The 24,032-nt window shown below is 39.0% G+C and overlaps 1 protein-coding gene across 8 annotated transcripts in view; it reads left to right on the top strand.

The window, feature by feature from the left end:
* Fsip2l1 (fibrous sheath-interacting protein 2 like 1) overlaps positions 1–23,345 on the top strand; it is a 32,585-nt gene extending 9,240 nt beyond the window's left edge. Inside the window, exons 9-21 of one of the 8 annotated variants that reach the window (XM_039100314.2) lie at positions 11,937–12,008; positions 12,714–12,779; positions 13,537–13,608; positions 14,239–14,310; positions 15,158–15,232; positions 15,982–16,053; positions 16,778–16,846; positions 17,713–17,787; positions 18,498–18,569; positions 19,348–19,419; positions 19,637–19,728; positions 21,230–21,266; positions 22,421–22,622. In XM_039100314.2, the coding sequence (XP_038956242.1) occupies positions 11,937–12,008; positions 12,714–12,779; positions 13,537–13,608; positions 14,239–14,310; positions 15,158–15,232; positions 15,982–16,053; positions 16,778–16,846; positions 17,713–17,787; positions 18,498–18,569; positions 19,348–19,419; positions 19,637–19,728; positions 21,230–21,266; positions 22,421–22,554 (980 nt within the window). In that variant the 3' untranslated portion in view covers positions 22,555–22,622. The other 7 variants (XM_039100310.2, XM_006257545.4, XM_008773545.4 and 4 more) reach the window with 7 other exon arrangements.
* The last annotated feature ends 687 nt before the right edge of the window (positions 23,346–24,032 follow it).

Genomic DNA, 24,032 nt, shown 5'->3' with positions numbered 1-24,032 from the left:
GAAAAATAAAAAGCAGGAAAGAGCTGAGGACTGGTGTGAAGAATGGTAAGAAAGGAATGGAATTGAAGATCAAGGGAAAGGAAAGGGAAGGGTGGTAAACAAGAGTGAAAAGAAGGAAGCAAGAAAGATAGGGAAAGGGAGGGAGGAGGAGGGAGGGAAAAGTAAGAAAAAAACTTCAAAAAGAAACAGACCAGCAAGACAGGCAAGTGGCAAGCACATACTGTAATCCCAGCATTTGAATGTCTAAGGCAAGATTACTATGAATTGAGGGCTACAAAGTAAGTCTGTCTGAAGAAAAACAAAAGAGAAACCCAGCAAGGAAGACCGAGTACCATTGTTAAGGAAAGGCAAAGGGACTTTGCAACGAAATAGTAAAAGAAGAGAACAGAAGCCAGGAAAGACAGTAAAGAAGGAAGAGCCCGACACCAGTTGGAACTGTGTTCTTGGGTGCAGCTGCCATCAGAGAGCTGGACTCGGAACAGCGCATAGGCTAGTGGAAACGGTCAAGGAGTCAGCGGAGTTTGGAAGGTGCAAAATTCAGGAAGAGACTTCAGAGGAGAGGAGTGCAGGGGGATCTGGTCAAAGTGACCCACTTTTGCTGAAGACAGACCAGGGAGACAGGATATCCCCCGAGGAATGGCAGAGAGCAAGGGACCAGGCTGAGCACTGAGGGTCGTCAAAGGTAGGCTTGGGGAAAATGGTAGCTGAACTGATGCAGCAAGGCTTTTGTCCAAACTTGGTTTTCTGTGGACATTCACCAAGCAAGAGTTAGGAGCCAATGGGGAGAGAAGGAAAGTAGAATCAGTAGAGGAAAGTAAAATAGAGTGGTTGCTAACAGATGTATGTGGGGAGATAAGTAGATGTGAGGACAGACTTTAAAGGCTAAAATCAGGGACCAAGGACTAGCTCAGGTACTCCTTTCCATCAGCAGATGACAAGAGGGAGAGGCAGGCTGTAGTGATATAGGAAAATAAAGAACAAATATGAACCAAGTCAGAAAAAGAAAAATGGAAGCTAGGGCCAGAGGAAAGGAGAGAGGCAAGGTGTAGGGGAGGCATATAACAACAGAGAAGGATGCAGAAAAGAGAGACATCCTGCAAGCAGGCAAAAATAACTGAGAAATAGGTGACGCAGAAACAGAGAAGAGAAGGGAGGGACTTGGGGAGGTTAGGTAGGAGGAGATTTTAAAGGGGCACATCCACAATTGGTAGTGAAGAAGACAAGGGTACTTTTTAAAAGCCTATAAAACATAACAAATATTTGACAATTTTGAAGGTAAGTAAGTGTTTACTTTGGCAGAGATGCAGGTAAATGGAACTTGATGAAAAAGCAGTAGAAGAAAGTATTAGTGTGGGGAAGGGGGGAAAGGAACAGGGAGAGGAGAGAAAATGTTGCTATGATATTTGTAAGAAGGGAATATAGTTTCACAATATGCTTTCAGTCTCTCGTCTATTGTGTTAAAGCTCTAACTCATCAAATGATTTAAGCCAAATACAGATGGGTGAGAGGTACTTATTTACTAAGAAATAAGGTTTAACCTTTTCCTTTCTTATTGTCCTTTTTAAAATCCTTTTTAAAACAGAGAAGCCAGTAGTAAGCACAGGATAAAGATACGGAAAGCAGAAAATAAAGGAAATGTGTTCAAATATGAGCAATATCAAGTTTTGAAAAGCTTAAATAAATGAAGAAAGATAAAAAAGAAGGAAAGTCCAGAAAGGATGAATCAGTAAAGAGTTGGAGGGAATGTAAGACTGAGATGTAGGGACTGAATCCAAGTGAAATTTTATTGGAGGAGACAAATTTTAAAAGCAGGGGTCAAGAAAAAGAGCAAAACCCCAGAAAATTGATCGTTTATGGTAGATGAATGGATGGATAGATAGATAGATAGATAGATAGATAGATAGATAGATAGATAGATAGATAGATGAATGATAGATATAGAGATGATGATTCAATAGATAAGTAAAAGGTAAGCAAGTAGATAAAAGGTGGAAAGATAAAAAGAAAAAAATTAGTCTAGTGAAATAGCATATAAAACTCAATAATTTTTAATACTTTAATAGTTTATAAAATAGTTTAATAGTGTATAATACTATATATAGTATATGATACATAATATATAATAACATAATATAATCATTTTCTACTAGTTTAATAGTATATAAAACTATTTGAATGAGAAAAAGGGATGCATTTTTGATGCTAAACCTGATAAAAGATGAGAGGGATGATGTAAGTGTAAAGGCAGCAGGCAGCAAGTTGGAGTGTGTATATTTACAAGTTGCTAGGACCCAGGATCATGTCCTCTGAACAATAATGAATAAATCCCTTAGACTTGAGTGCTCCAACCAATGTCATTTATTAGAAAAGGGAACTCCTAATGCATGAAGAGTTTCAAAACAGAACACTACTAAGTGACAAGGACTGTGATTTTTAAATGGTTACAGAACAAAGAGGAAGATCAGAAAACTGTAGGTATGGGGTTAAAAGGTGATTTGTCTTCTGGTGCAATAAGATGATAGGTTTCTCTCAGAGGTCCATAATTAACTAAAATAATAAACTAAAGGCCATAAGACTTCACATGGGATTAGTTTTAGGAAATTCCGTTGAGGTAGTTGGAGTCAGGGCCTTACTTGGACTAAATGCCTAACTGCCTAACTGTCTCTTGCTTCAATACCCCATAAGAACAGTAGCCCAAACTGCCTGCTTAACTGTCTTGTGCCTCAGTACAGGTGGCCCTTTGGTGTTGGTGGGGGAGGATTAGGGCAAAGACAGTTACAGCTATTTCAGGCTGAGAAAGGGTATTGAAGATTGACAGCTGTCAGGGTTTCCATTTAGAGGTTTTTCTAATGAGCTATAGTAAAAAATAGAAAACCCATTTCAGATTATGTGAACAAAACCATCTGGTATTGAATGGATCTCAATCATACACAAACACATGTATAACACAAAGTATACTCCAAAGGGAAAAAGGCTAAGGCTCTCCAAGGACCACATAAGCCATTGAGTTAAGGCTTTACTGTTGAGCTTTGAGCTTTAATGGCCTGGATGGTGGAGGCCAAGTAGACTGTGGAACTTGAGAGGGATAGTGAATATTTCATTGGTGTTCAAGTGTAGTAAAAAATAGTAGATATAATGAAACTCTAAGGCTATATCAAGATGTTGTGGATGGTTCCAAGGAACGGCTTGGAGAAAGAGGATTGGTCACATTGAAACGTTATTTTATGGAAGAGACTGCCTTAGAAAAGTACAGAAGTTAGAAAAAACTTCAGATGATGGGAAAAAGCTTTAAGAACCTGTGCTCTGAAGCGGTTTAACATGGTAGAAACCTTCGCACTCTTTTTACCATTATTAGAAGGTCCAAGGATAAGTACCCCACAAATGAGGACACCCAGGGAAAGGAAGCCTATGGTTATAAGTTGTAATCTAGTTTGTGAATGTTTTGGCAAGGGGTGGAAATTTTAAAAGAGAGCAGGGACATGTCCCAGGAATGAAGAGAAGTTAAGAGGGCTGGGGAACAGAAGGGTCAGCCCTTGTGGCAGGAAATTAGGTATTTACAGAACAGCAGTTTGCTTTGGTTGAAGAGATACTTTAGGCCTTTTACATGCAACTTATGTGCAAGAATAAGACTTTTCTTGGGTTGGAGTGCCCATGGAGAAGGTCTGGTTCAAGGTCTGAGGCAGCTGTGGAAATACAGAAGTCAATTTGAGGATCTTTTACTGCAGAAAGGCCAGAACGACTTATTATAGGGTCTCTTCCAGATGGGTTTTAAGGATGAGAACCTATTAAATACTGGTCAGATCATCGCTACATCCCCCAAGGCAGAAGAGGGCCCACCTCCTGACAGTAATGTTTTGAGCAGTTGTGAAGAGTTTGTTGCAAATTATCTAAAGTTGCATGATTACTTAGTCTTTAGTTGCTAAGATCTCATTAAGAAGAAAAGGTCTCCCACATAACGTTTTATTGGGGTTGATACCACAGCCATGAGAGTAATTTCTGGTCTGGATCAGAAGCAAGGGGAAGAGAGGTTCAAGAGAGGCTAACTTCTTGGTCAGTTTCATTAAGTTCTGTTGAAGAGCTCATTATCTTGTCTGCGTTTTTTTTTTTTTTTTTTTTTTTTTTTGGAAGATTGAGGTGTTCAAACAATGGAGTAAAATTTCCTTTTATACCACTATATAGGCATGGAGGAATAAAAGGTCAGACTTAGGTAGATGCTGACTTTTGTTCCTATTTCACTTTAGAGCTCTGGTTAAAGCTGTTAATTGTACTAGTTGGACCCTGTTCTCTGAGGGAAGGGCTTCCTCTTTAAGGGTGTCAGCAAGGGTTACCCTAGGAAACCTTGTTCTGTGGATCCATATTTACGAAAGGAACTCCCATCTGTAAAGAGAGACAAATCAGGATTTTCCAAGGGAATAAGCAAGCTAGTCTCCAGATACCGATGTAAGGAGGGGAATTAAAGAGGAAAACAGGAAGCAGAAAGCAGAGGTGAGGGAAGTCAAGAATGTCTAAAGGGTTCAAGTTATGGGGGTGGATCAAAAAGTAAGAAAAGAAGAGAATATGAGAATGAGGGAGCCAGAGAGGAGTTTAAAAGGGGGAGGCACTGAGAAAATTAAGTCAAGGAGAAAGCAAATAAACTCAGAGGGGGATGGAGCTAAGTAGAAGAGCCAGTGCTCAGGCAAATAAAATACATTTAGATAAAAGAGGACATTTTAGGTATAGGGAGACAGTTCCATAGACAGATAGGTGGAAGAAAGAAGAAGTAAAAAAGAAAATAAGGAAGAGCTTTTGAAGGGTGTATAAGTCAAGAATAGTTTAAAAGAGAATATGATTATTGGAGAAAGGAGGCAATATAATTGTGCTGATACAAGAAAGATTTAAAGAGTCCAGGGTCAGTCCATGTATAGGACTCTGACCTCATAGGTAGCAATGAATATCCTAGTAAGATCACCAGTAGAAGGGGAAGCCCTTGGTCCTGCCAAGACTGAACCCCCAGTGAATGTGATTGTTGGGGGGAGGGCGGCAATGGGGGGAGGATGGGGAGGGGAACACCCATATAGAAGGGGAGGGGGAGGGGTTAGGGGGATGTTTGCCCGGAAATAGGGAAAGGGAATAACATTCGAAATGTAAATAAGAAATACTCAAGTTAATAAAAAAATTGTCAAAAAAAAAAAAAAAGAAAGATTTGAAGAGTCAGGAAAAAGGAAAACCAAATAGACAGGCAAGTGGGGAAACAAAGAGGTAGTAACTGGAATTGAAAAGAAATGTCTTTTCAAAGTCCTAGGAATTCAACAAAAGATACAGGTAAGAGAATATTTTAAAGGAGCAGCAAAACATGGAAGAATGAAATCAGAAATATAAAGGGTGGAGTGCAAAAGAGAGGAGGAAAGTGGGCAAGATAAAGGAAGAAAAGGAAGTGAGAAAAGACAAGAGCAGTAAAGGAAGGAAGAAAGAAGGGAGGAGAGGGGATAAGAAGGAAGTTTCAAGTGATATATGTAGGAAACAGCCAAATGTTAAAATGTGAGAATGGGAAACTGGTTTGAAAATGCAGGGTTATAAGAGAAATAAAACTGTAGCTGGTAAGGCAATAAGAATCCTATATGAAAGAAGCTTATCCATATATCACAGGAATGTTTGGGATGAATCAGTAACAACTAGACAAGAAGGAAATAAGAATAAGTGGAAAAAATAGGAAAATCACTTTTTAAAAAAAGTAAAGACAGTAAAAAGGAAAGGAGAAATGGGAAGCTTTTTCAGAGGCAAATAAATAGAAAGTAGTTTGAGGTCAGCCTGGAGTACAGAATGAGAACCTGCCTGAAAGGTTTTTTAAATGTATGCCTATAACAAGACTTTTCATAAAAGAGAAAAGTAGTTTAAAAGGAAGCACCAATAAGAAAATAAATTTTAAAATGGGCATGTACTCTCAATTTTGTGACATCAGCCTTTGGAGGCTAATGTAGAATTGGTATGTGTTCAAAGACAGTCTCAGCTAGAGAATGAGACTCCTCCTAAAAAAAGAAATTAGGCAGGATGTGGTGCTACATACTTTTAATCCTATGACTGAAGAAGCAGAAGTTAGCAGATCTGATCGCTATGAATTCTAGGCCAGCCTGGTCTACATGACAAGTTTAGGCCAGTCATGGCTACATAGGGAAAGCCTGTCTCAAAAACAAAATAGTTAAATGATAGATAGATAGATAGATAGATAGATAGATAGATAGATAGATAGATAGATAGATAGATATAGATAGATAGATGATAGATAGATAGGCAGGCAGACAGACAGAAAGACAGAAAGACAGAAAGACTGGCTAAAGAAAGAATACATTTAAAATAAGCACAAAAAGATCAGAAAAGGAGCAGGGATTGGGAAAGCTAAAAATAATAACATTAGAGAATGAAGAGAGTAAGAGGGTGGAAAATATTTCTTTGTGTGAAAAGGGAAAAATATTTATAAAAACTTAATGAAAGATGGAAAGGTAATTATGTAAGTTCCAAGTAAGTTGGAATTTTAAATGTTAGGAATGGGCAAGAAAATAGAGACATATCTGATAGGTGGGCACATGGGTAGATTAGATGGATGGATTGACGAATGGGCAGGCAGGCAGATGGATGGATGGGTGGGTAGATATGTAGATTGATAGATACATAAATACATAAACAGATACATAGATAAAATATATAAATCATCAGAAGATAGAAAGATGTAAAGAAAAATATACAAGGAAGAAGACAGTAGAAAAGATTGTGAAACTAGAATGTGACAAAAATAATGCGCATGGAGGAGACAGTTTAACATTACCAGTAAGTACAAAAAGTAGAAAAGACGAGTGAAAGCAAAAGTAGCACAGGAAAGAGGGGAAATGGGAGGAATAAAGAGGAAAGGAAGGAAGGAGAAGTCCCAGAAGTATGGCTGGATAAATAAAGTGGGACTCCTGGCCTCTGTATACAAGTGAATAAGTGTGCATAGCCATACATGTTTACACAAACACATGTATACAGCACACAGAGTCCATATCAAAGCAATCAAATAAAACTGAGGATATCAGGGAAATACAGAGGTCTGTATGAAAAAATTCAACCAAAATAACTAAAACATGGATGCATGTCTTGATGGTAGGTAGAGAAGAAAAGAAGTGAAGATAGATATAAAGATAGAGAAAAAAGTAAATTTTTCAAAAGAAAATAAAAATAGTAAATGACAGTTGGAAAAGGAGGAGGAAGAGAAATGAAAACCATCTTCAGGGGAGATGGGTAGAGAAATAATAAAAAAGAATGTAAGACAGATGGGACAGAAGGCAGAAGTAGGGGGGAAATGGAAAAGAAGCAAGACTGTATGGGTAGGCAAGGGACCCTGAGGTAGGCACAAAAGTAGAAAAGTGACTCATAAAAAGAACAGAGAATAACACTCGAAATGTATATAAGAAATACTCAAGTTAATAAAAAAAAAGAACAGAGAAAGAAGAAAAAAAATATGGATGTTTCTTAAAGTTTTAATTAATAGTGAAACAAAATAAAATTATAAAAGACAAAGAAAAAGAGACCATGAAATGTAAATATAAAAAGAAGAGCATCCAAAGGCAGGGAGAGTCAGAAAGAACAAAGGCTGTACAAGAAACATGAGATAAAAAGAGAGGGAAAGAGAGAGACGAAGGGGAATGGAGCTATATAAAGAAGGAGCTTTGACTGTAGCTTTGTTGCTCAGCCTAGGAGAGTGGGGGAACCTGAGTGACATTTTCCAAAGCCATGTGAAAATGTCATGAGGGTGTAAAAATGATGTGGGGATGTGTAGTCCAAACACTGGAGATGCCGAGACAGGAGGATAACTAGTCTGGCCTAATTTGTGAGGGGACAGATAGAAATGGAAGTGAGTAGCCTTCCTGAAGATGACACCAATGCTGACTTATGGCACACATACACACGCACGCACGCACACACACTCTCACACGTGCACACACACTCACATGCACACGTACTCACATATACACACACACACACACACACACACACACACACACACACACACCACCTGAATATGCTAAAGGAAAGAAAAAGAAGCATGTCCAACTGTGAAAGAGTTGATAAGACCAAAATATGCAAACAAGATAAGAAGAAGCAAAGGCAAACGTGTGAGAGGGAGGGAGGAGAGATCAAAAACATAAGTTTTATAATGAGATTCCTGCATCAAGACTTTTGGAGGAAAAAACAGAAAATGTGAAGGGCTAGGGAAACCTATTTAATAGAAATGGCTGAAGAGAGATGGAGGGAAAATTAAGAGACAATAGCATTGAAAAGAAAGGAGAACACAAAAGAGGCAGAGGATCATTTCAAATTCCAGGCCAGCCTAGTTTACATGTAGAGGTCAAATCCAGCCTGGAGCTATAAAAATGGGGGAAGGGTGAAGAGAGGAAAGAAAAGCTAGAGAACAAGGAAAAAAGTTCATTGTAAGTCAAAAGCAAAATGCTACTGAAAACAAAAGCAGGAAAGGAAGAGGAGGGAGGACTTTCTACAAAAAGTTTTAAGCATGCAAGATGTGACAAAATCTAACAAATTTAAAAAGGAAGGGAGGGAGAAGAAAGAGGGAAGGAGAAAGAATTCAAAGAATGACTGTAAAGGATATAGAAAACTAGATAAATAGATGGATAGGTGAGTGAGCAAACAGGCACATAAATTAGACCTTAAAAGACATGAAACATAAAGGCATACAACGCAAGACACAATATAAAGATAGACACATGAGCCAGATACAAAGAGTTTCAAAAGAAAGGGTACATAGAAAATCAAAGTCAAAATTTAAGTATGCCAAAAAGAAGATAGATTTGGTAGCACACCTATTGAATCCAAACACTAGAGGTAGGCACAGGCTGATCTCTGTGATTTTGAGACTAGCCTGGTTTATATAACCCTGTCTTAAAAGGAGGGACAGGAAAATTATGCCAACAGAAAGAAAATGGAATACTGAAAGAAGAGTTTAAAGAAGGGAAGAGACAGAAGGAAGATATGGAGGGAGAAAAAGATGCAAGCACAATGAGAAAGAGGATGAAATGAAGTGAGATTAGAAAAAACAATGTAGAAAAGGAAGAGATAGATGGTTAACGTAAGTTTGTGGGAAGAGTGGAAAGAGTAATGTTTTTAAAACAATGTATAAGACAAGGTTGGGAAAGACAGGATTAAAAAAGTGAAATTGTAAGGAACAGGATAATACAGGGACACATCTCTAAGATGTCCTCAAAGGTTTAGAGAACTATAGATAGATGAACTGGGGACAAAAGTAAGAATGACAAAAATCCTAAAAGAAGAGGCCAATCCAAAATGTGAGGAAAAGACAGAAAAATAAAGGAGGAGTCTCGGCAAAGATTGAAGAGACGAGGGAGGACACCATGGGAGAAGCAGGGCTCTGGTACTCAGGAAGGCACAGGTTCAGTGCAATGACAGGCAGACACAATACACTCAGGGTGGTTTGAATCTGCTGCAATTTTACTGAAATCTGCTTTGTGGTTATATACAATGCTTGAACAGGAGCTAATTTTTTGGTCCCTTGCCAGGGTGCACTCACTCAATAACCAAGAAAAAGTTTAACAGTTTACACGAAGTACAGAACAGAAAGCAAGACAAGAAATAAATTTTCCTGAGAATCAGACCAGTGCCAGACGGTGATTATAAACCTCATTTACCTCAATCTATAAATATTATCTCTCGGATAACAACAGGACAGCCAGCTGTAAGGAATCTTTAGTCTTTTACTCTCTCTTAGCCAAAATTCATGCTAGTGCTTTCAAAAGAGGCATGGTCCATAAAGACCAAATCAGGTCTCCATGTTCCTGTTAGTAGAGAAAGAAACAAAAGAGCAAATATGTAACTCCCAACCATACCGATTCAAATCAGCTAGGCAGAAAGTCGATTAGGAAGTGGCCAAGTGTCTCCAGGAGACCAAGTTCCGAGGAACACATATCTCTGGGCCTGCGGACCACGATTGTTCCACGTCAGACAGGCTCCACTGGAGCTGGTGCAGCAGCTCTTACTTTCCTACTCTCCCTGCCCTTCTAACAGCCCTCTCTCCTACTCTTTCCTCCAGACTCATCATTTTAACATTTTCTTTCTACCTTCATTTCTTTGACCACTACCTTTCCACTTTTCTCATGTTTCATTATGTGTCTCCTTCCCTGCAAGTCTTCGTTCTTATCTTCTGCCCCTTTATTCCTCTCATTTCCTTTCTTTTATTCTCCTTGTTTTTTTCTTTAATCTGTCTACTCTCTTTTTAAGGGAATCGGATTTTTATTTAGTTTGTTGTTTAACCATATGTTTATTTTGATGTTTTGGAAATAGTAGGGAAAGCATGTTGGAATAACCTGATGAGTAAGTAACTAAAGGAACAGAACCAGTGGAAGAGATGGATGGGTGTATAGTGGATAGATGATAGATAGATAGATAGATAGATAGATAGATAGATAGATAGATAGATAGATAGATAGATAGATAGATGTGTACGTTCATGCATGCATACATACATACATACATACATACATACATACATACATACATACATACATACATACATATTACACTGGCTCAAACAATATAGATTGGACAACCCAACAGTGACCATCGGTAGCTGCTCAAACCCCTAAGTAATCCCAGTCTGAGGTGGAGAGTAAGGGTAAGACCAGTTAAAAATGAGGAATCAGTTGAAAGGTATAATGAAGAAAGAGAAATTACAAATGGAGGAAGAGAAAGAGAAAGAGAAATGAAGTGAGATAAAGAGAGGATATGAGGTGTGGCTGGAGGAATCAAAAGACAATCAGGAGAAAAAAAACTGTTGAAAGAAGGTATGAAATGGGGAAGAGAAAGAAGGGAGAGGGCAAACAGAGTAACAATGGGAAATAGAAGAGGCAGCACAAACAAGAAAAGATTAGCTGAGACAAGGAAGACCATTTCTCCCCAATATAATATTTTCATTAATTATTTGGTAATTCCATACAATGTCCCCTGATCATACTCACTTCCCACTTGGTTATCTTTAGAGGGTGACCACTGGAAATTTGAACATGCTCCAGTGAGTATATAAACAACAGAAATTGAACTTGGAAATGGCATTTTTACAAAGGAGTCATTAAGAAGTTCCTAATACAATTCAGTGACCAAGTGTGGTTTTCTGCCTCAAATGCTAGACTACATTAGTGACATTGCTCCAAGCATATACTAAGGAGGCCTGGAGCCAAAATTAGATTTTATTTATGATGATTAGAAAATAGAAAATTGTAGGCATACTCGATTTGGTCATGATATCTGTTGCTTACAAGGCAAATCAATCTTTTTAGCCATCACATGGTATAATACATACAGTGCTTATCCAAACCATATCACATAATCTATTGATCATTAGATTCATCTCAATAACTACTCAATTGTATTGCTCCCTGTACATTCACTTTGTGTAGCTGACAGTCCTCAAGGGCAGGTCACAACACTGACTTTCCCACAGGCCCTGCTAGTGATATGTCTCTATACTTTGCCTTACCCGTGAGATCCCGAGCAGACTTTAGCCCATGCCTCTGCTTCTCCAACCCCTTGATCAACACCTCTGCATCCTCCTCTTTCTGCTCAGTGAACTATCCATCTAGAATGCTGACCAGAAGTTCTGTAGATTCCTCTGAAACCTATGGTCCCAAGAACAAAGCCATGTGCTTTCTTAATCTCCTCCCTTTGGCCCTGAGCCTTTGTGATCTACAGTAATAATATATCATGCCACTGGGAACAGATATATTTTATTAGTCATAAATAATGTACACATAAATTTCTACAGCACCAGAGTTTTCTACATTGTTGTTATCTTGAGCGGTTTGGGAAAGTACCAAGTGAGTAGTAGTTGTCATTTTAATATTTGACGTTTTATCATTTTGTCATCTCCATTGATGAAAATAAATGTCCTTTTTTTAAAGCTTCTTCAACAACTCAAAAGCAGCCAAGTCTCACAGAGGAGAAGAAATATGAAGAACATCTGGAACAAAAACGTAACTGTAATGTTATGATTGGAAATTAGTAATTTTTAGGAATTCTGGCTTTAGTAATGATCACTTCTCCTTATAATGCAGAAAAAAGCTCTATCCTTTTCCATCAAATGGTGTCTTGTGGGTAATACTCATGAACAACTGTTACTGTCTTCACTCCTCTAGGCCAGACTCCCTAATTACTCAGGCAGGTCCTCTCCACAGTCCCAGAGCAGGATAAGCCACCTTGTTTTGCAACTAAGAACTCTCCAAACCCAATTCAGTCCCCTGACTTCCTCATGACTCCCACTACTGGACTCCTCCCTACACTGTTCATTAAAATGAGAAGCTGAAGTAGCTCTCTCTGTTGATGGCAGCCCTCTGTCTCTGATCCCTTTCACCTGGAGAGCTGTCCTTCCAGATTACTCAACAGAGGCTCACCTCATGCATCTGAAGCCTGTGTCCCTGTGAGCTTAGGACCAGGACCAATGTGCTTTCTCACTCGCCACCTTCCCTTGTCTATGAGTCTCTGGTACAACAACATACACCATTGTCTGCAGACATATTTTTAACTTACCACATTTATGCAGTAGCACAGCACTCCTCACTATTGTTCCCCTGGTTCTTTGGGAAGGCACAATCAAGTAGTTATTTTAATATTGGTCATCAACTAATTTGTCTTTACCACTACTAAAAATAAATGTCTTTTTTTTTTTAAAAAAAAAACAGCATCTACATCAAGTATACTGACAAGCACCTCTGAGAGACTGATGCAAGAATTGAGGGAATCAAAATGTAACTATTGTGTTGTAATTGGGATTTAGTAATAATTTATACTTGGTAAGGATTACTCCTTCTTAGCACACAGATGAACCCACTGTCCCCATCCATCAAATGATGCCTGGCAATAGTGTTTGCCAGTGGTGCTATCATCTCTACTGCCCTCTAGATTAGACTTTAGAACCACTACTCAATTCCTATGGCTTTTGCAGCATTCTCAGGAGCAGGGAGACCCATTCTTTGCAACTGACAACTCTTCTAGCCCAATGTAGACCCTCACAGACACTGTTACTTAACTTTTCCCTATAATTTCCCTTACTAAGAGGATCCTGAGACAGATCTTCAGCTATGTCTCTACTGTGACACCTCTTGTTCTGCAGCTCTACCTCACAAGGATTTTACTGCCAAGTCTATTGCTCTATCCCAACAACCAACAATGCAGATTATTGAATGGAGGTTCTGTTACTACTTAACTTAGTCCTACCGAAGTCTATCAACTCACGAGGCTAGCAAAAAACCAAGAGTCCTGCCAATGAGCCTTCTCAATCCTGCTTTGGGCTCTTGAGACCACCAGGAATCTGTCTTGTCACTCTAGTAGAAACAATTTATTCACTACACACATTCTATATGAATAGAATGCTGCCTACTCTTGTTCCCCTGGTCCTTTTAGAAATAAATGCACAGCTGGGTAGTAGTCAGTGATCCTTTTAATATTTGTGATTTTTCTAATTTTATCATCTCCATTGTTAATAACAACTATCTTTTTTTAAAGCTTCATCACAAATGACAAGAATCAGTTTTGATGAGGACAGATCTTCAATTTACGAACTATTGGAAACAAGATGTAATTAAAAGTTCATAATGCAGAAGTCCTCCATCCCTTTCCACTAAAGCATCCTTGGGGTTAATGCTTAGGAACTGTGTGCCCTTCTCTACTACCCCCCGAAGAAATGCCTTAGTGAGGTTCTCCCCACATTGCTAGGCAGGGCTCACAACTTTTCACAACTGACAACTCTCCAAACCCAACTCGGAATCCCAACTTCCTCGTGACTCCCACTACTGGACTCCTCTCTGCGCTGTGCACTACAATGAGAAGCTGAAGCAGCTCTTCAGCATGTGCCTCTGTTGATGGCAGCCCCTCTGCTTCTGATACCTTTGTTTCACCAGGAGAGCTGTCCTTCCAGATTACTCAACAGAGGCTCGCCTCATGCATCTGAAGCCTGTGTCCCTGTGAGCTTAGGACCAGGACCAATGTGCTTTCTCACTCGCCACCTTCCCTTGTCTATGAGTCTCTGGTACAACACAGTAATATACACAGCAGACATATTTCATTTCTCATTTACATTTCTGCAGCAAAGAATGTTCCCCTGGCTCTTTTGGGAAGTCCCAATTTAACATTTGATGTCATTTTAACATTTGTCATGTCGTCTTTTATTCTTCTCCATTGTTAATATATGATACCCCTCCCCTTAAGTTTCTCCAGCAGATACAAGGAGATCGAGTTTGCCTGAGGATCATACATATCAAGAAGATTTGGAACCTAAATGTAATTGAAATTTTATCATTAGAAATTAGCAATTTGGGGGAAAGATTTGGTAATGTAAGGATCTCTTCTGATTATAATACAGAAAATCCTCTACACTCATGCAAAATGGGATATTTGGGGTAATATTCTTGCCATCTCATGTCTTTCTGAGTTAGACTCCCTAATTACTAATTTGGTAATTAGGGAGTCACTGTGCTCCAAAGTGAAAGTAGGTCTCATCTTGTGACAACTCCCCAAGCCCTATTTATAACCCTGACATTCCCAATAGACCTGGCTATTGAACTGCCTCTGTATTTCTCTATTGCCAATATGATTCTGAGGCAGCTTGATCTTCATGATCTTCAGCCTGCGCCTCTGCTGCAGCCACACCTTGCTCAGCAGCTCTGCCTCCCACAAAGGTTTTACCTCAAACTCCATTCTTACACTGTTACATCCTGCCTGTAGCCAAGGATGGCTACAAATGCAGCCCAATACAAAATTGTAAGCTAACATAAAACAGTGAAGTTTTTGGCATTATTGTTTATAACACCATCCCACATTTCTCAAGTACACATATTGTAGATGACAGCAATGTAACATGCTATCAGAAGGTTGAGCACACCTGCCTAGAAAGTTATCCTTTCACGTTACTGATACTTGTGAAACTTGTGGCCTTGCCAACTTCTCACATCACATCACATGCGATAGAAATGGTCTAATTACAGCGTGTGTTTGTACAACAAGAGTTTCCCTCACTCTTCTTTTGTCTTTTCAGGAAATCTTAACTGAGTAGTAGTCATGATTGTAATGTTGTAATTTTACTGTCACTTGCACAATTAAAAAGAAATATCTGTTCTTTCTTTTAAAGATTATCACCATCCCAGTGGGAAGAAAACAAGTTTCGCTGAGGAGGCATTGTTTTATGAACATAATGAACAAAGATGTAATTGAAATGTTATGATGGAAAGTTAGGGATTCGTGGGAATATAAAGTCTGGGAATCTCTCCTGTTAAATGAGGAGGGGGAAAATCCTCTGTAGTCCTTTGTCAGATGATGTAGTTTTGATAGTGCTCATGAACAATGTTACTATCTCCATAGCCTTCTGGGTTAGATTCCTAATTCCTCAACCAGTGTCATTCTTTCCACCTGCCCAAAGGAGGAAAGCCCTCCTATCGTAGTTCCAAGCCCATTTCAAAGCCTCAACTCTCCTGCCTTCCCTGCTCCTTGACCCATCTCTGTACTTTTCTATTACCAATGAGCTTCTGGAGATATACCTACAGCCCATCTCTGCTGCCACTCCTTGATAACCAGTTCTGCCTTCTGTGTGGGTTTTGCCTCTAAATGCTTTATTGTATCTTGAGAACTCTCCTTCCAGATTATTGAATGGAGACTGCTATTTCTGAAGCCTCTGGCCCTAGGAACCTGAGAAAAACAAGCCTCCTGCTAGTGTACTTTCTCAAATGTCTTCCCTTGACTTTGAGGGTTTGAGATCTACTGTATCAGTAGTTTCCAAGGCTGCATAAATAATATTCATCACATAGATTTTCTGTAGCAGGACAGTTTTCCCTAACTCCTGTTCTCCTAGTCTTTTGGAAAATCTCAGCTGTAAAGTAGACAATAATCATGTTTATATAATGTCACTGTATCAATTTGTCAATTCTATTGTTAAAAATAGATGTCTTTTTTTTTAAGACGGTCCATCAACCAGCAAAAGAACGAGTTTTGTTAATGAGAAATTCATAGAAGAACTTCTAGAAGCAAAATGTAATTACAATTTCCTGCTTAGAAATATGTAATCTATGGGACTGGGTAATTTATGGATTTGATATTTATCTCTACTGCATACAATGCCAATAATCCTCTATCATCTATCAAATGGTATATTTGGGGAGATAGTAACTCCGCTATCCTCTCTGTCACCATCTTGGTTCCACTCCCTGATCACTCCATTGCTCTTGCTCTTTCCACTTTTCCAGAGTGGGGTAAACTACATTTCCTGAACACAATTTTCCAACTCATAACAGTGATCTCCTGCGTTTCCTATAGTGCATGAACTGAACTTGTCTTTATACATTTTTACCCTCAAAGACAACTTAAGGCAGACCTTTAGCCTCTGCTCTTGTTACCCCATGTTCAGATGCTCTGCTTGGCATAGAGTTGACCTCTAATTTACTTTTTCTACCTGATGAACTCAGCTGCTACACTGCTGACAGAGAGCCTGGGACCCTGGAAAGCAAATATGGTCTTAGACCCTCAACCAGTGTCCTATGTCAGTCCTGCTCTTCCTTGGCTTTATGCTTTTGAGACCTACATTAACATGTCACAACATCCCTCATGGGAACAATATATTTCTCATGTTTTTTTTAACCACTCATGTTCCCCTAGGCCTTTTGGCAAAACCTAGTGGAGTAGTACTAAAACTTGTCTTGTAACATTGGTCATTTTACCATTTCCACTTTTGAAGTTGCTGTCTTTTTTTTCCTTTAAGATCTTTATCAAAATACTAAAAGAACAAGTTTCACCGACCAGAAACTGATGGACGACAATCTAGAACCAACATGTAATTGAAATATTATTATAATTTCATTAATTCACGGTTGGTAATGCTTTTGTCTATGGAATGATGTATCCCATAATAGTGCTTGTGAAAAGTGTCATCACTTTTGTTGTCCATTGCATTCGTTTCCCCAGTTAGTCAATTGGTACTTCTCTCTTCAAACTTCTAGAGACTGTAGCTCAGTTTTTTGCAGAGGACAACTCTCCAAGCCCAGTTCAAAGCACAGCTCCCACCACTGTGGAACTGTATTTGTTCATTTAGGTCTCCAACAAGATCTAGTGTCAGATATTCAGTGTCTGTCACTGCTGCCATCCCTTTCTCAGAACCTAGACTTTTCAGGGATGGTTTATCCTGAGTCTTTGTTCCATCTGGAGAACTATCTTACCATATTGCTGAACAAAAGTTCTATGAGTGTCTCTGAAGCTTGGGGCCCTACAAGTCTAGAAGGATCAAGGAACCATCCAGTGTGCATCCTTTATTCATTTTTTTTCTTTTTCTTTTCCTTTTGAGACAGGGTTTTTCTGTGTAGCCCTGGCTGTCTTACAACTCACTTTGTAGACCAGGCTGGCCTCAAATTCACAGAGCTCTGCCTGCCTCTGCCTCCTGAGTGCTGGGATTAAAGGTGTACACCACCATTGCCCAGCCCATGTGTGCTTTCTTAGCCCTGCCTGTCTTTTAGCTGCAGTGGCATAGTCATCACTGGTGGCAGATGTTTGCTTACCACCTATATTTCCTCAACAAAATAGTGTTCCTCAGTCTTGCTCCTCTAGCCATTTTACAAAACCCAACTCAGCAGCAGTCAGTGGCCCTTAATAGCTCCTGTTTTCTCTTGTTGGCAATTTGACTGTGAACTCCGTTGTCTTTTCTTTTGGTGACTTCATCAAATGAAAGAACAAGTGTTTCAGACCACAGATTGGTTTATGACCATATCAAACCAAAATGTAATTGAAATTTCATTATTAAAAATAGTAATTAATGGGCAATACTGGATTAGGCAATGAGCTTTTTTGCTAATAATGCAAAAAAAGGGGGACCTCTAGCTTCTTTCATCAAATGATGGAGGAGTTGGGGCAATGCTTAACAATGATTGTGTCCTCTGAGTCGTCCTCTGGATTGGAAGTCTGATTACTTAATTGGTGCTCCTCCCATAGTCTCATGAGCAGGGCATGCCACTTTTCCCAGTCAATATCTCTCCAAGCACAGTTCAGAACAGTGGTTTTTCTGTAAAGCCTGTGTGTCTGCTGCTGCCACACATTTGTCCTTTGACTCTGTTTCCCAGGGAGGTTTTACACCCATCTCCTTTTGGTTCACCTAGAATACTGTCCTCACACATGGATGACAAGGTGGTCTACTCATGCTTCTGAAGCCTGTGGCAGTATGAACCGAGCAATAACCAAGACCTCTGCTTACGTGCTGTATTAATCCGAGCCTCTCTTTAGCTTTGAGCTTTTGAGACCTGGAGTGACAAAGTCATGTCACTGGCAATAGAACTATTTTATGAACTACGTATATGCCAACAGCAATAGAGTTTTGCCCACTCCCTTTTCCTGATTTTTAAAAGTCCAACACTAGCAATCTGTCATTCTTTTAATATTTGTTATTTTGTCCTTTTCACTGTACAAATTAAATGTCCTTTTGTTTTTTGTTTAAGCAGCATCGCCAAGTATAAAGAAAACAAGTTTTGCTGAGGAGAAATCATTTCAACAACTTATGGAAGCAATAAGTAATTGAATTTTTATTATTACAAATTAACAATGTATGGGAATACTGGATTTAGTAAGGATCTCTTCTGCTTATAATGTAAAAAAGAAATCCTCTAATTTAATTGTATGATTTAATTTGGGTAATGCTTTTGAATAGCATCCAAGTCCCTGTTGGCCCCAGGATTAGACACTCTAATCGTAAATTGATGTTGCTCTCTCCATACATCCCCGCAGACTAGACCGCTCTTTGCAGCTTGTAACTCTCTAAGTTCAACTCAGAAGAGTGACCTTCCAATTCTCCATATTTTAACATATCTCTGTGCCTTTCTATTCCTAAGAAGAGAGGCAGTTCTTCAGTCTACACCTCTGGGGCTGCAGCCTATGATGCTGCCACCCACCAAATTGCTCCATAGCTATGTCTACAGGGAAGAAGGGTAGCCTCTCTGTCCTTTGTTCCACTTGAATAACTGTCCTTCCTTAGTATTGAATGAGGATCTACTGGGGTCATTGAAGCCTCTGGCCCTAAGAAACTAAGGAGAACCAAGAGCCCTGCCAATGTGCTTTCTGGCTCTCATGCTTTCTTTAGCTTGGGCTTTGGGGATACGCAGTAACAAGCATGCCATTGGCAGCAAAAATATTTTATACACATATATTTCTGAAGCTGTGGACTAGTCTCTACTCTTGTTCCCCGATCTTATTCTAAAAAGTCTGAGTAGAAATCAGTTGTCATTTTTTATTGTTTGCCATTTTATCTTTTGCTATGACCATTATTAAAACTAAATGTTTTCTTTTTTTCAGCACCTCCACAGTACATAAAGAAAACAAGTTTCGCTGACCAGAAATCATCTCAAGAATCTCTGGAATCCAAACGTAATTGAAATGTTATGAATTTGTGGGAATTCTACTGGGTAGAGAAAAGCATAAGGAAATTTTTTGTTGTGATGTAAACACTTGTTAGTTCTGGAAATTGTTTCATAAGTTTAATATATCAAAACTGAAGAAATTGCACATTTTGATTATATGCAATTTATTCTATTTTAATGATAATAAACTTCCAAATTTATATAAATTTCTTGGTCTACCTCAGGATCAAGCCATCATTCTCAAAATAGTATCAAGGTTTTTGTTAAGACAAGTTTATCACCTCAACAGAGGGATATACAAAATACAGAACTTAAGGTAAAACTTGTATCACATACATTCTGCATTGATGGTGACTTTATCTAGTACCTATTTGTATTTGGGATACCCTCTTCTTTAACTTGATGCTATCTAGTCAGAAATCATGGAGTTCTGGTTGGGTCTTTACATCTCCATGAAAAGGTATGCTGAGTTAGCTTCATGCTTAGTATACTATGAACTTTAGCAGAAATGAGTGTAAGCATTGGATGATGGTAGTGGTCATGGTCATGGTGCTAATGATGAAGACAATAGCTAACATTTATTGAGAGTCAAGAAATGTGGGTAAGCTAAGATATCAAGACATGAGATAGTTACCATCTACATGTAAAGCACACTTAAACAAAACTTCTCACAATATTCCACAACATTTTATTTGTATAAACATCAGTGGGAGAACAGAAGATATAGAGACCACTTCTGCTTTGAGAGGTCTAGAAAGGCTTTACTAAAGGAAGATTTAGTTGATTTAAACCTTGAGATATAAGTAATGGCTTCCCACATTGATAGATGTGAGGATATATTGAGGCAATATTGACAATGGAGTGAAAATATGGGGGCATGAGGCAAAGAAATGAAGGAGATGAGCCTGTAAAGGTAGACTGAAATCAGAACCTTGCTGAAGTATGAATTTTCCCTCTCAGTAATAAAGACATTGAAATTTTTTAGTTGCAGTGTGAAAGGAAGAAAAAATATTTGGATTTTAAAATAAAAATCTAGCTGTCATTGTGGAAAGGATAATAGAGAGGGAAAAAAGATGGAGGGAAAGCTAGTTCCAAGTCTCCTTGGAAAGCTGTGATAAAAATGTAGAGCACAGGGATTGGGAAGGTAGTACGGTAGTAGAGTGCTTGCCTACCATGTAAAAGGACCAGGGTTCAGTGACTAAGACTGAAAAAATGAAAACAGGACCCAAACTAAGGCCGTGACAACGAGATTGAACTAGAGGCCGCATACTCAGTGGATCTCAGACTTACATTCAGGACTTGGCCACTAAACTCCTGAGGTAGATGAGGAATGTGATGATGATAGTTTTGTGTGTAGGTAGGTTCTCATAGTGCTTAGCCTTACCTCCACATCAGAAATCACGATATTGAGTTGTATTTGTTCTAGAAGCTGCACTTCTTCAGGTCAGAACTGTCTATTTTTGTTCCAACAAGTGTGCTAGATTGGATTGGATTAGCCTCCTCTGAAACAAAGAAACAACTCTTAAGTTTTGTTGACATTGAATACTGGCCATGTATCTAGCCAAAATAAAAGAGAAGAAAAGCTAATTGGGAAAGATGGGGTATTCGCATAATTCTTCATTTTGAACATAGTTATATTTAGGTACCTCTGTGAGACACCCAGAACAGCACTGGTATTATTTATTAGCATTGAGAAGAGTGCTAAGTAAAGATGTGGGGATTAAGGGGTTACTGTGTTGGATTGCTGTAGTGTAGATTAAAAGTCCCTTTTAGAAGCTTAATCACTAATATTGTCTCTTGAATGTTATACCACACAGTATGATAAAGGAACAACACATCATTCATATAACAGAGGTAAGAAAAGGAACAATATTCATAGGGTTTTTATTAAATAACTAGTTTTGTATTTTTTCATGGTTATAAAGCTCCTGTTTTCTTTGCTACAAAAAGCTTAAAGTATACTTGTATAAATGTCACTCATCCATTTTGGAGCAGTGGCTAGGCAAACAAGCCCTTTTGGTATTTGTAACATATAATGAAGTTAGGGTCTTTGCTATATCTGCCTATAACAGATAGGCTAAATTCTAATATTACACTGTGATTTGGGAGTTTGCATGAAGAAACTTCTCCCAAGAAGGTATCCACCCTCTATTACTTTACTTTTCTCATAAGCATAACATAATGAAGCCTATCTTCTATCTCCTGAGGGTTGGACTCGTGATTAGGCATACCTCTGCTAGCTTCTACTACTACTACTACTACTACTACTACTACTACTACTACTACTACTACTACTACTACTCACACACACACACACACACACATACACACACACACACACACACACCTATGAAAAACACTAGGACATACATCACCACCTGGATGGTTATCAAGACCTAATATTTATTATGCAGAAAACCAAATATTTCACATTTCACTGAACCAAAGCCCTGTTTCTTCATTTACCCTGTACTTTCCCAGGCATAGAGCCTAACTCATTTTTCACTCTATTGGTGTATATTTCACATCCTACATTTTTTTGTATTCTGATCTTAAATTCAACCAACCGCAGTGCCTTTCTCTCTGTGTTATTCTATTTGTCTTGCAGTAATTAGCCCCTAGTCTCCACTACTGCATCTCAGTTGACCCTACATGTCAGCTTTCAACATAGGATTCTCCCACTGGCCAGTCCCCAATCACTCATTCCCCTTGCCTACTGAGTGAACTGTGAAAGAGCTGCTCCTTCTGGTGGGCTACAGGGACAGTGAGAGTAGTTGAGGCTTCCAAATAAAATTAAGACTAGACAGTAGGAAGCCTTGAAGAAATGGTAGCCATTGGAATGTAATAAGAAGAATTTTAAAAGCCATGGAATTGTCCTATCTTTGGAGGGTCTGTTTGCCTTCTCTAAATAATACCCTCTTACAACAGGTAGTGTAGACATTCTGTATTCCCAGCAAGGGATAATGTTTGCTATTTTTATATTTAATGGTACCTCTTCTTCATCCCAGGCATCAAAAGAATCCCAAATCCTGCTCCATCTCACTCTCTGCAATCAACAGTACTTTCCAGACAATCACATGATATTCCAACACAAGCGATAGATCCTTCTTTACAACAAAACACACATAAACAGAGCAAGTGATTTACGGAATGATGGCCAAGATTAATGTAAAAATTTCATTGATTAAATGACAATTTTAAAAACCTCGATTCCTGGCATGTGTGAATTCTAGAAATAGGGTTGCAAAACTTCTGTCTGTGGGCACTCACTGCTCCCATGGACAGTCTCAGCACATGAGGACTGCCACCAAACATCTGAATGCAATGAGCTTTGGGTTTTAACTTTGTTGGGCAGAACTGAATTGGGACACTATATTTGCCTTCTTTTTGCATTTGGTTGTACTGACGATTGACTCTAGCATCTTGTATACACAAGGAAAGCACTGATCTACATACTCCCAGTTATTCTTTTTATTTTGAATTGTGGTCCTATTAAGTTATTCCTGCTAGCCTCAATCACTACTATATGGCTCAGTCAGGCCTAACCTCCCACAAGTAGTTGGAATTAAGACCTTGATCTCTAGGCCCAACTTGCCAGGATTCTTAATAGTGATCATCTGAAGGAAGTTGCGTGTTCACCTTAATAACCATTAGGTTATAGGGTTTCTCACTAGTAGATATAAGAAATATAAGACATATGCTGTGCCCTGCAGAGAATACATCCAATTAACTGTGAATTGCTTTCTTCTACTTCTAACAGAGTGCAGGGACAGCCATATTGTCTCATTTGTCGCCTTGGGCACTGGTACGCAGCATCTTGGGAAGTTGGCAACAGATATTCACAGTGAAAGTTCTGATGGCAACTCATTGTCTCCAGGGCAGTGGTACTCAACCTTGCTAATTCTGTGATCGTTTAATACAGTTCCTCATATTCTGGCAATCTCCAATCATAAAATTATTTTTATTGTAACTTCTTTACTAATTTTGATACTGTTATGAATTATAATGTAAATATCTGACATTTAGGATATCTGGTATGTGACTCTAAAGGGGTTGCGACCTACATGTTGAGAACCACTGCTCTAGGGGCCACCAACTCACTGTGATAGCAGTCAAATCCATGGCTCTGTGGTATTCTTTTTTTTTTTTCTTAACTTGAGTATTTTTTATTTACATTTCGATTGTTATTCCCTTTCCCGGTTTCTGGGTCAACATCCCGCTAACCCCTCCCCCTCTCCCTCTGATGGGTATTCCCCTCCCCATCCTCCCCCCATTACCGCCCTCCCCCCAACAATCATGTTCACTGGGGTTTCAGTCTTAGCAGAGCCAAGGGCTTCCCCTTCCACTGGTGCTCTTACTAGGCTATTCATTCATTGCTACCTATGAGGTTGGAGCCCAGGGTCAGTCCATGTATATAGTCTTTGGGTAGTGGCGTAGTCCCTGGAAGCTCTGGTTGATGGGCATTGTTGTTCATATGGGGTCTCGAGCCCCTTCAAGCTCTTCCAGTCCTTTCTCTGATTCCTTCAACGGGGGTCCTATTCTCAGTTCAGTGGTTTGCTGCTGGCATTCGCCTCTGTATTTGCTGTATTCTAGCTGTGTCTCTCAGGAGCGATCTACATC

The sequence above is a fragment of the Rattus norvegicus genome, chromosome X, assembly GCF_036323735.1.
Source record: "Rattus norvegicus strain BN/NHsdMcwi chromosome X, GRCr8, whole genome shotgun sequence".
NCBI lineage: Eukaryota > Metazoa > Chordata > Mammalia > Rodentia > Muridae > Rattus > Rattus norvegicus.
This window is presented reverse-complemented; position numbering and strand designations above follow the sequence as displayed.